Source organism: Aythya fuligula, chromosome 9, assembly GCF_009819795.1.
Source record: "Aythya fuligula isolate bAytFul2 chromosome 9, bAytFul2.pri, whole genome shotgun sequence".
In the NCBI taxonomy this organism is placed as follows: Eukaryota; Metazoa; Chordata; class Aves; order Anseriformes; family Anatidae; genus Aythya; species Aythya fuligula.
The window spans coordinates 13723835-13736540 of NC_045567.1; the positions used below are offsets into that span (position 1 = coordinate 13723835).

Sequence of the window (12706 nt, forward strand, 5' to 3'; positions counted from 1 at the left end):
TGGGTAGTCGTTGTTCCTTCTATGGGACCCCATACTCCTGTGCTCCTGCAGCTCTCCATGAAGAGCAATAGCTGTGTCCTGAGCACTGCTTGGTTTGCTTTAGCCCCCTATGGCAGGATGAGGTGAGCTGCACCCTGGGACTGCTGTGGTCGGTGCTATTGTTTGCAAGAGACTGAGGTGAGTAACTTGGGTGTGGGTACCCTTGTTTGATCAGGCAGGGCAGATGGCAAGAAGAGAACAGAAGTACTGGCCTTGGGGTTGGGGCTGTTACTGGGACAGAAACTTGTTAAGGTGGCTGAGGAATCTCTGCGGTGTCACTGAGGGTGCAATTTAGGGCTGAAGCCTCTAATGTGTAGTTGATAAAGGCTGTGAGCTGCTGTTGGGCAGCGTGCCTGCAATTAGCTTTGATAGCTGAATGAAAGCCCAGTGTCTCCAACATCTCCTGATGGCTGAAAGCTGTGGGTGAAAGGTAACTAAATGTACCCAGAGTGTACTCAAGCCTTCTCTGGGGCTGGGGGTATGCCTTATGCATTTGGCAGTTTTTGTTTTTATAGCTATTCATGTACTTATTTTTTGAATCGATTGCCCAGTATCACTTGAGGGGGATGGAAAGGAAACGAGACTGGCTTTTCCACATGTGACAACAGTAAATTTGAGGAAAACACCAACGCATTGTTTATCTGTATTCTCCTACTCCTAATGCTTATGCTCTGTGATCTGAGATTGGATTCATTTGGCTTCTGCAGTGCAAATGCAGAGGTAGAAAAGGCAAACAAAGATTGTTCCCTCTTACTGCAAAGTAACAACGAAACTATAATGTGCATGTAAAATGCAGCTGATGCAGCTGTGCGAGATGTAGGCACATCCATGCACCTCACAGCAAACAGAAGCTTTAAGTTCAGAACTGGTGTATTGCAACACAGCTGCAGCTTCCCGTCTGCCTGTGGAATCGGGTGTTCGGATGTTGTGGAAACGTTGCAAAAATATGTGACTGAAATGGACAAAAAGTAAATACTTCCTGACGACTCTTCATGAAGCTGAAACTTTCCTCTGGTTTCAGTAAAGAGAATCCACCTGGTGTAAGTAGCACTCCAGAGAGCTAATGCTCCTTACCTCTTCTAACACCGCAAGCTCTTGTTATAGAGGCTTTGGCCTCTTGCGGTGGTTTGAGCATGCCGGTACTTTTCTGTCCGTAGCAGGTATGAGCTAGCAAGTAAGGAAACTGCAAACAGAAAGGGAAGAAATTGCCTTACTCTTCTGAAATCCAAGATAACACAAGACTCGTAGAGAGATTATAGGATATCTCTGTAAATAATGGGTTTTGTTTAACTACAGAGTCCTCTGATCTCCAGTTGCTTCTGCTTTGTAGGAGCTGTTGCGTCCGGATGTTTAAATCTTGCTGTTAGCAATTCCGAGCATACTGATACTGAGAAACTTGCACCGAGGGGATCTGGTGATATTTACTTCTTCTGTTTCTCAGCTGCTGCTATCCGGCCTTTATATCAGCTGTGCCTGGGGGGTGTAAGGGGTATCTTCCATGAGGGATTAATTCTTGGGTTATTCCTTTGATTGTTGTTACTTGTAGCTTTTAAGGAGTTGTGTCAGCTTTTCTTCTAGTGTCTGACTGGGAACTCCAGACCGTGAGCAGTAGTTGCCCGTAGTCAGAGCATCATGAGCCCTCAGCAACAAGAGGCTGAACACAGCACCCTCGGTTTCTGCCTGTTTTTTAATTGTTGGCTTAGCTTCCTGAGGCTCTGGTCCTGCTTCCTTAGCTGATAGTAAAGCCCCCTAGAAGGCTTTTGACTCCTTGATGTTGGAATTACAGGTTAAAGTTGTTCAGGACAGGTATTGTGATGTGCTGCACTCTTATCTGGGTTGGCATTGAGCAATGTAATCAGCTCTCTGGCTGTGAAGCTTGTGTGGTTGCTACTGACATCGTGTCCCCATCTTGGTAGCAGCTGGCCATAGTGAGTAAAGAATTGAAGTTGGAAGATGAAGGAAATACCGAATATTAGAATCTCTGTGGAACAAAAATATTTGTAATTTCTTACTTGGGCTTACTATCAGGTTTGCTTGAGCTTGGGGAAAAAATATTAGACAAAGCTACTGGGAAAACTGTTGGAGATTGCTGGCAAATTACAGCACAAGTAGATGGAGAGGGAAAAGCTTGAACTTGGGGCCAGCAGGTAGTACAGGTGCCCTTAAAGCTGTTTGATAAGGTAAATGTGCTGCACTGCTGGGAGTTCAGTGGTAATCAGTTTGACTTTCAGCCGTGTGTACTGGGTGCAACAGAACTTTCCTTTTTGAAGTTTACTTTATCACGTTGGTTATCTTTTGAGCCATGTGTAATCTTGCAGTAAAGAATAAATCAAGAGAAGCATGCATCGTAAAGGGATTTGTCTGCTTTCGTTGCTTGTTGAATGGAAGACCACGTGAATTACTGAGGATCAACTAAGCTTTCTAGATGAAGGTGATGTTAAAGACCAGTACCTACAAGCAGACTTTCAGTTTAATGATTAGATGAATTCAAAGGAGAAACGCCCATCTCTCATTTCTCTCTTTTGTTTTAATAAGACAAGTCTGAGCTGGAAGGAATTGAAGACCAGTTCTAATACCGAGGACTTAGTTCTTGTTTTGTTTTTTGGCTGGGGAAACTTGAAATCTATCTGTTGCTTGCTACAAACCTGAGAACTTGTTTTATTTATTTGCCTTTTCCAAAATAAAAATCTTCAGAATCCTTTGGGTCCCTCCTTGTATCCAAAGGAATTATAGGAAATCAGTTCCCATGTTTCAATCCACCAAGCTCAGAAAATTCATAGGATTTCAGAGTGGGGGTGGAATGGATGCTGTATTTCAGATTCCACGCCCCACTATTCAGGTTGTAAAGCTTTTCTGAGCTATCGATGAAATGCTTTGTGGTAATGACTGAAGAATTAATAATGTGAAGTGTATCCGTATGACTGAGGAAGTTCATCTCAGCATGTCTTGGGGCATTCATCATCTGTTCCTCAGCGTGGAGGGGCTCCGTGCCAGCAGGGAAAAATCTCTGTGGTGCCAAACCAGCGCCTCAATGGGCTCTGTGACAGGCTGCAACAGCATTCTTTCTTCAGAGCATCTTAATGGTTATGAGACATGGTGTAAGTCATGAAATGCTTCTTGTATGTGTGTATCCTTGCTGTTATCCACAACAGCAAGGCCCTGTTGGTCAGTGCGTGGCTTTTGACTCTCCATGCATCACGTTTCTTTTTTGATCAGTGGCTTTCAGATACCATTTTACATGTACCAAATGTATTCCTTGTGAGCGTGCTGGTTAAAATAACTCAGGATACTCTTTTTATATCTAATTAGAGATGAAAGAAACCAAATTAAATACACGGTGGGTGGAGGGAGCAGTCGCCAGGCTGGAAGGTAGGTCTGCTGTTCAGAGGGACGAGGAGGAAGACAGAACTGGTAGAAACCTCATGAATTTCAACCAAGCCATGCAAAGACTGAGCAGAGGACCAGCCCCACAGAGCCGTACTGGTGGGCGAACACCTCAGCATCCTGGTGAACAGAAATGGGCTGTCTGTTGGCAGTGAAAACCTGCCGAGTGCTGGGCTGCGCTGGCAAGAGCAGAGCTGGCAAGCTGAGGGAAGAGAGAATTGCTCCTCTTAGGAGTCACAAGACTAAGCTGGGAGTACTATGACCAATTTTGGGCCCTGACAGTACAGGAAGGATATTGCAAAAATGAAACGTGCAGCCTAGGGCTGCTGTACTGGATCGCGTGGTGTGAAAGGAGGGGATGAGAGCCGTGCCTTCGGCAGGCTGAGAAGGCTCCTGGAGGAGCTCATCGTTGTCCTCAGTTACCTAGTGAGAGGTTATGGGGCTTAGGTGGTAGATCTAGGCGTGGGATTTTATTTTTAGGTGCATATTGGAAGGAGATGACAGTTGAAAGTTGTAGAAGTGCAGATGATGTGCACTGGAGGTTAAGCATGGGAATGGGTTGCCCAGACAGCCTGGGCTACTTCCATCCTCCATTCGCATCCAAGGGGAGAGCACCAGGCCTACTGGTTATAGAGCACTTACAGCTTGTCGTGGGTGGAGCAGCAGCATCAAATATTCCCCTTCTTAGCGTCTTTTGCCATAACTGTGTGTTACAGGCCCTTGTGACTGAGATGTGTGTTGGTCCTCTTTGTTTTGTTTGTTTTGAAGAGGGAATTTTTCAACTTGTCCATAGGGTGTTTTAAAATTCTTTTGCTTTGAAGTATCTGTTACTGTAAAACATACAGGTAGTGACTTACTCCTATTCCCTTCAGTCGCTAAGAATGCTGAATGCAGTCACCACGAGGAGTGGTTCATAAACACCTCCACTGCTGAGTTTGTTCTGGTTTGATAAGCAAGACTGGGAGTTGTCATCTCCATGACCTTTTCATCTGAATCTTGGTGGACACTGCAGAGCAGGGCAGCACAGGTTGAAACCCAAGTCTGGTATCATACAGAGCTGTAACATGAGGGCTTGGTAATTCTGATAGTTTGATTTTACACATGTCCAGAACAGTGGGATGCACAGAGAGCTTGCAGCTAGTCTCCAATAGTGTCTGTATTGGGTTTGTATTTAAAAGCTGAAATGATGGGTTGCTTTTACTTATCCAGTGATGGACCAGCTTTATCCAGCTTGGGCCCTTTCAGCTGGTGAGCTGTACATATTATTGCAACCGCTACTCGGTTTTCCTGATGTCCTTAATGTTAAAAGTGAAATGAATTGAAGAGGACAAAAGGGAGTTAATCACGGTTCCATTTACTTGTTGGTTCACGTTCAATGTTCTTTGTCTGTCCAAGGCTGAATTGTTGTGCTTTGGCAGTGGGACATGCTAAAGCTGCTTTATTTACTCTTCTGACATACAGCTGGTCTCAGGCAACTATTCCACAGTAAATAATGTACGTATATTTCTTTTAAAGTGTTGTAGTACTTGAACGTGTTCTCAAATGCTTTGATTTATGTACTGATAATTTGTGGCAAGTATTACATGTCAATTTTATACTGTTATACTGTTGTGAATGTTACTTGAAAGGGTATGTCATCTGCAATGCAATCAGGCATTAAGGGGCGATTCCACAGAGCATATGTGCAGGTAGGAGATCTGTGTCTTTCCAAGGTTTGAAGACAACATTTTATGTTGTTGAAATTGTAAAGGTGAGAATCTGCTGTTCTCACTTCACAGACCCAAATGTATGAACACAGTCTGAATAGCACTTGATTTTGTGTAATTGTTTCTGCTCTTCTGAAAGTGTACTGAGAATGTGAATCTCAAGATTCAGGCTTTCAGGTTTCCTTAATGAAAATGAAAGCAAAACGAAAACTACAGGAAAATACTAATAGGTTATTCTCTTTATTAACTTGATACCGGGGTATATTCTACAACCAGTAATCGGTCATCCACATCACCTTTGACTTCTCCAGTTTGTTGCCTTTGTTCAGCACCTAATTTATGGTGAGTACTGGTTCCAGCCTCCTCACTCCCAGGAATACAGCATAAAAATGTGAGGTAGAACAAGTGGATGAGACAAATTGAGTGGAAGATGTGAGGCTGGTGGTGAAGTTTGAAGAACAGCCATCTTAAAAGCACTGGCCACTGTCACCCCCTACACTGTAGGGCTAAATGGGGCGATGCAGGCCAGGCAGGCACTTGTCTGTGACCACAGGCTGCTTGGCCTTGTGGTCAGCACTGTGTAGTGGTCAAATATCGACCAAGATGTTTGCACAGCATCTGGCTGGCTGTGTTTTGGGAGGGGCAGAATGGAGGAGAGGATGACAGCGGCTGAGAGAAACATTCCTGGGAGTCCTTGTTGGGCAGCATGGAGAAAATGAGAGGAGGCTTGCTCACAGAAGTTGTCCTCCGCCCCTCGGCAGCTGTTCTGGCTTCGTGTTTCACTCTGTGCTGTTTGAGCATCTCGGGGAGGCACAGATGTTTGACTTTGATTCATGTACTGAGGCAGACTGGAAGGGCTGAATCCTTGCTCCTGATGCCAGAGCCTTTTGGCTGAGGTTACCCTGACGCAAACCCCAGTCCCAGCTCCCACTTCACGAAGGAGAAACATTCCTGGGACATGTCACATTTGGCACTCGGTGCTGTTTTATGACCGCTTCCTGTGTTTAGGGCTGGAGATTTTGTCTTGGCCGCGGGCGTGGGTTTTGCTCAATCGTGACAATTTTCCATGAACTTTAGTTCCTGAGACAGATGTTCTAGAAAAATGTACCTTTGTATCCTGTGGCTTCATGAAGTATTAAATTAAGAAAAAAATAATAACAACATGGACATAGCAGAGCTCGGGCCAGCTGTTCTTAAGGTGTTCCCTAACCCAGTATGAAATTAATTCTGCACAGATGGGTGCTGTCATGTTTACAGGTTATCAGGTTTGCGCTGCTCGCTGGTGGCCAGAGGGCACCCGGACCCATCACCCGTATGCTCACAAGCTAGCGTTGGTTACATACTGTGTCCATGAAGGGAACTTTACTCGTTCTGATATGACAGAAGCAGTACAAGCTGCTGTTTCGGTGCAGAGAAATAGGGAGTGGGATGGGTTTGGCCGTATGTGGTGTGAGGCCTGCTGGTGGTGGCAGCTGAGTCTGCGGCCAGCCGAGCGGAGGGGCTGCGTGCTCCCTTTGCCCGTGCTGTCTGTCTCTGCTTGGCTTCACGCTGCTTTTTTGAGCTGCCCTCCTCTTTTCAGTCTTCTGAGATCCTGTCCTGGCTTTTATTCCAGTTTAGCCAATTCTCTCTTAGAGTTTCCGCCCCCTGGTGAGTACAAGTGTGATTATTGAGCAGATGTGTTGCCTTCACGCTGCCCGCTCCAGCTGCCTTTATCTCCCCTCTTAATCTTAAATCTCCCGCAACCTTTTTAGCTCATTAAGTTCCGTGGAGCTAGGACTCTTTGCTAGTTAAATACACCAAAAAAATCTCTTATCTGATCTTCCTGCAATTCTGTAAACAATCTACTTAATCATGCTTTTCTTTTAATGCCAAAGAAACAAACAAAATTGTTTGCACCACGACTATAAGCAAACTAATACAATACAGCAGGCTAAATATTGAGATGTTTATCCTTTCCTTCCTTTGCACCCCCCAGTTCTTTCAGAAACAAGATTTAAATCTCTAGACTTACATGAAAGTTAATCATGTATGGAAGAAAAAGAAGAAAGTAAGAGAAATTGCCTTTGCCTGAAATCCTCTGTGGTGTGAAGTCAGAGAACAGGCAGAAGCCAAAATGTAACTGTATGGGAATGTGCTTAGATATAAAACCCAGGATGTAGCTGTGGGAATGCCTTTAGATACAGGACTGGAATGTAACTATGTATTGGTGAAACTCAGAAAGCTGGGAATGTCATGCCTTGTGTTTCAGCACTGCAGGCAACTGGCAGTGTTTTTCAGAGCTGTTCTTGTAAAAACTGCTTTTCCTGCGTTTGGGGCCTGATCCAGGCTTTTTTATTTTTTTTCCTTCTTGGCTTGAACTCATGTGAACTAGAACGGAATTAGCAAGAGGCAGTGAAGCTGTGGTTCTGTGTACTCTCTCCTCGGTGGTAAAGCTGGCTCAAGAAATTCCTGCTCCAAATCGTAGTTCCCTGCTGGTCTCACTTTTTCCAGGAACGGGGTGGTGTGTTTTTTCTGCTGGGACTGAAACGTGAAATATCTGACCTGATTTTTCCAAAAAGCTTTGCAGAAAACTTCCTATTCATTCTTATTTCCCCCGAGGCAGACTGCTGTTGGTGAGCTGTGTGGCTCCGCGAGCAGTTAGGCTGGAGGAGCTGAAAGACTGAGGCGCCCCGTGATGGGAGCAAGGGACAGGAATACAGCTCTTCGACCAACCCTTTTGTAACGGGAAATCACAGCCTCAGTGTACAGGTTTTAGTAGTGTAGCATTTGTTGCTAGAAATGGGTCCGTTCAAATTCTCAAGGCAATAGCCTGATGAAACTTCGGTTCATGACCTCTCCGAACAAAGTGCCTTCCTTTCTCAGTCTCCTGTTTTTTGTTTCTTTGTTTGTTTTTCATGTTGCAATAAGCAGAGAAGAGGGCGTTAAAGGAAACATCAGCCCTCTAGCCAAAAGAGTTATTCTAACAAATACGTTTTCTGAAGGCAACTTTTACTGGCATGTAAAATTTCACTGGCCCAAAGGACAGAATCGGTCTAGACTAGGGGCAAACGACAACTGATGGTGTATCTTCAGCTTGACTGCAAGTCACTTGACTCATGGCAAATGCTGTATTTTTTGATAGTCTACTGTGAGGCGGTTTAGTCAGTAGCCATAGTTTTGCAGAAAGAACGAGGAGAGGACTGTCTGAGTCCCGAGTGTCAGCAAAAAAAATACAGTTTTACTCAGACTCTTAATTTCTTTCCTTGGTTATGGCCTCCAGACAAATAGGTTACTGGCTGTACAGTGACAGAGGAAACATTTAAATGTGGCAGTCATAAAGGTATAATACTACATCTCAAATCCTTGTTACTAAGCCGTCTGGTTTATCTGTACTTTTTTCTAGTAATGTGATTTTTTTTTTCTGTCAGTTTTTTCTGTAGTTACATGAAATCTGTGCTGAGTTAAATAGCTGCAATTTAGGTGAAACTTCAGTGGCCATAAATGAGTTAAATGAATGTGTCTCTGCCCCTTCCCCTGAGTCCCAGAGTATTCTTGTATAAAGTTTTACAGGGAATCATTTTTATCCATGCAGGGCAGCTCTAGAAGAAGTAGAAGGAGATGTGACAGAACTGGAACTGAAACTTGACAAGGTAAGCTTTCTAATTCAACAAAGTCTGCTTTGGAAAAAATCTGACAAGGTATGTGTTCGGGTTGGCGTAACTCAAGGTCACAGCTGGGAGGTGGCTGTTGGAGAGGGGAAGGACCTGGGTCAACCCAGAGACCCCAGCCTGTGTAAGCAGCGTGAGCCAGCGTGGTCACGGCCACATCTGGATAGTCTTGTTGTAGAAATCCCAAGCCAATGCTTTGTCTCTGGTAGTCTGCAGGCACATTTACAGCATGATAGGGGTGTGTGTATATAAACATATATCCATCCTTCAGGCTGGAGGACTTCACTATTGTAAATTTTTATCGTGCTTTTTGTCATGCTTCGTGCACGTATATAAAATAGACGTTCTGTGTAGCATCTTTTCAGGGCATTGCAATTCATTTGCCGCTTTCTCTAACCAGTAGTACTTGGAGGCTTTTATTCTTAGCATTTTGTGTGTAGCTTGTTTGTGTTTTAAATCTCCAGAAACTCTCCTGTCTTTGTATTTTATGCTAAATACCTAAAATTATTTGTTGCTTGTGTTGTAATGTGGCAGACAGATGTCACTTGTTGGCCTCCTTCACTGTGTTTTTAATGTGGACCTTTCTTTTGGCAGCTGTGAGTTGGCTGCACAGAGGCAAAGTCAGTGTCAAGTGTAATTTTAAGTGGGAAGACTTCTTCCTTATTTCTTTGTAATTAGTGTAACCATTTGCTATTTCAAAACTTTTTTTTCAAAGGGCTGAATGTGAATGTTGGTGACAGTGATGGCTAAGATATGTTGTTACTGTAGGAGTGATTAATCTGTTTCGTGAGACTGAATATGTAAGCACTTAAAGAATATGAACATCTGTCTACAAAGTCTGTTTCCCACTGGGCTAAAAGGGTCATTTGGGGGCATAAGGGGAAGAATTCTCAAATTCCTTAAGGGGCCTTGACCCTCACTGCAGAACTGCTTGCAGAAGGCCAGTGCCAAAAATGCCGTGTTATCATGTAAAATCCATTTAATCTTTACCCTGAGACAGTGCCCTAGTATTCCTCAAAGCAAAAACACCTCAAACCCTTTTGCTCTTTTGTACTTCTGAGCTAGTTTACAAAGTACTTGTATTTAAGCAGTGTAATTGTAATATGAAGTAAATGATCTAATATAATACTTTAATCTAAAGCCAGGCTTCTTGTGTGTGAGCTGAAATAACTATGGCCCAAGGGTAATGATTTGTGTAGGCTTGGATGGCAACTTCTTTTGTTTGGTTAGTCATATTATACTTGGCTGTATTGTCCTACAATTATGATTTCTGGGCTACACTATTTGCTTTTCCCCCTGCTTTGGAAGAAAGGGCACTAAGCAATGAACCAAAAGTGAAGAAAATTATGTTGGTGTTTAAAAAACAAACAAAGAAAAACATCAACCTTTTAGCATGTCACTTTTTCTCTTCTGTTGTAGCTCGTAAAGCTTTGCATTGCAATGATTGATACTGGGAAAGCATTCTGCACAGCCAACAAGCAGTTCATGAATGGAATTCGAGACCTTGCACAATATTCCTGTAAAGATGCGTTGGTTGAGGTAAGTTCTTGAGGTTAAAATTAAAGTAGAAAAGCATAACTTTAAAAGGGCAAAGCAGAACATTTGGCAAGAGAATTAGTTGAAGTTTATACTATTACTTGTCGCTCGTTTTTCTTTGGAATATACTTTAAGATTGAGCTTTTTTGACTGTGGTGCCCTGCATTTGTCTGTGTTTCATTTCAACTTTTAACCTGAGATGATGAGAATTTTCCAAATCCCAGAAAATCTCTTTGGATAGAAATAGTCATTTTGGGAAGAGTAGAGAAAGACAGTTTGCCGTGGTGAACAGGTTCCCTGTTTACTTTACTAAATAATGCCAGTTCTCTGCAACTGAATTCCTTGAGTTGATCGCTTGCGTTTTGGATCCAGCTCTATCTAATACACAGAAATTTTAGATTTTTAAATGTACAGAGCCAACTTTGAAGTTGTAACCTCAGATTGACATCTCATTAAGCTAATTTGGAACACCTTATGTTTCATGTGTATTAGTTTGAAATGAAGTTGTGTAATATATAGGTGTAATTATGTGCAGATGTCTGTATATCATGCATCTTTAATGCACGTTATGTTACAGAATGTGAGTCGCATGTATGTGTCTTCACACTGGTTGACTATGTAATGCCCGTGAACTTCAGTATAGCTCTTGTGTGTGCCTGAGACTGTTGTCTGGAAGTGGACTTGGTCATAACTTGATGACCAAGTGATGACAAAATCCCTAAAACTCATCTTGGTTTTACTTATTATCACATACTCAATTATTTGATTCCAAGTAGGTTTTCTTACACTTACTGTCAGATAAGCAGTTAGCCAAATATATTAGGGATTGTTATTTTTTAACTGTTTTTAATTGGGACATTATTTCTACAGATTCATGTTGATGTTGCTAAACATATCAGCTGTGAAGCAGCAGTTCCCACAATAAATGTGTGTTCTGATTATTATGACATATTAATTGGGTTTTGGAGTTAGTGTTTAATATTAGTGTACTACATCTTTATTAATGTTTAATATTGTAAATCTATGTTTTAAAACATGCAGACTTCCTATAGCTTAGTCAACTTAATTTGTATTTTTCCTGCTTTGCTTCAGTTTGGTCCTTTATATATAGGTAGGTAGCAGTAACATTTTTTTGTTGTTGCTTGTAGTTGTAATAAATTTACTTGATGATATCCTTGTGTTCTCCTAGCATAATGGTTTTAGTTGGAATAATCATACTAAGGAAAATTGATTCTTAAGTCTCTTACCAAACACCGTAAACATTGCTTTTGTGCTGTGTATTTAGTAGGACTGAACTTTAACAACTTGTGTATTTTTGCCTATTTACAGACTAGCTTGACAAAGTTCTCTGACACCTTACAGGAAATGATCAATTATCACAATGTAAGTATCTTTAGATGGAATAAGACCCTGATATATTAAGTTGAGTTATATTTAATAGTAGAATAATAAGAGTATTTTCTTGTTGATAGTATTTGAAAAGTTACTGAGTGTTATTAAATATTCATCATTTGCTACTTGTAAATGTTTTGTTTCTAATGAATATAGAATATTTATAAATATTCACTTCTCTGCAAATTTTTTATCTTTATTTTTTGTCTGGAATTTGTAAGCTTTGCTAAAGTCCATTGCTGTGCTTGCAGTAGGACAGACGATTCTTGGTTTATTTTAATCACACTGATGGGCAGCAGTGGCAATTTATGAGCATATTTCTTCCCTGGAATGCTGATTATCTTTCCTGTGTTTTCTGCCTTTTTTTGTTCTCTGTAATGCACAAAACAAAGCACCTCTAATGTTTGTATAGTTTTCTTTTTGGGATATATGAGCAAGTTAAAGTGTAAAGAAAGGAGAAAATACTGGGATTAATGCCCAATAGTGACTTGTCGCATATCAGACTTCATCAGAAAGCTCAGTTTTGCCTGGATGGAAAACTGACTTTTCCTCCTTTGACAAAAGATTCCAGTTTTGTGTTGTGAAAGCCAAAGGCGTGTGTTCTTTCTTCCGTTTTCTTCTCCCCTTGGCACCTTCTGCTTTTCTTTCCTTTTCCAGAAAATTGCTGGAAAGCAACTTAGTCATCTCCGAAGTGCTGAAGATATGCAGGGCACTTAAAAATTTGGGAGTGTTTTTTTTTTTTTTTTTTTTTTTTTTTCCCACCACTAGGAGCTTAAAGCTGTGTCTTTTTTTCCCCTCATTACATTTTATGGGCCAACTTTAGGTTGATGCTAACAAAATTGTTTGAACAGCGTTTTCTAAAATGCACGCTTCAAAGGAAGGAAAACAAAGGGAAGTGGATTAATACTGTTGAGTTGGGTATCTGTACCTCTTAATGAAATATAATGAAAATTGTAGAGAGGGAAGTGAGTGCACAGTGATACTTGCTGCTGGTTACCCTCT

The 12706-nt window shown here is 41.9% G+C and overlaps 1 protein-coding gene across 4 annotated transcripts in view; it reads left to right on the top strand.

The window, feature by feature from the left end:
- The window catches only part of ACAP2 (ArfGAP with coiled-coil, ankyrin repeat and PH domains 2), a 64077-nt gene that overhangs the window by 7652 nt on the left and 43719 nt on the right, over positions 1-12706 (top strand). For all 4 annotated transcript variants that reach the window (XM_032192840.1, XM_032192843.1, XM_032192841.1 and 1 more), the window contains exons 2-4: positions 8701-8758; positions 10196-10315; positions 11642-11695. In XM_032192840.1, the coding sequence (XP_032048731.1) occupies positions 8701-8758; positions 10196-10315; positions 11642-11695 (232 nt within the window). The remainder of the gene's footprint in view (positions 1-8700; positions 8759-10195; positions 10316-11641; positions 11696-12706) is intronic.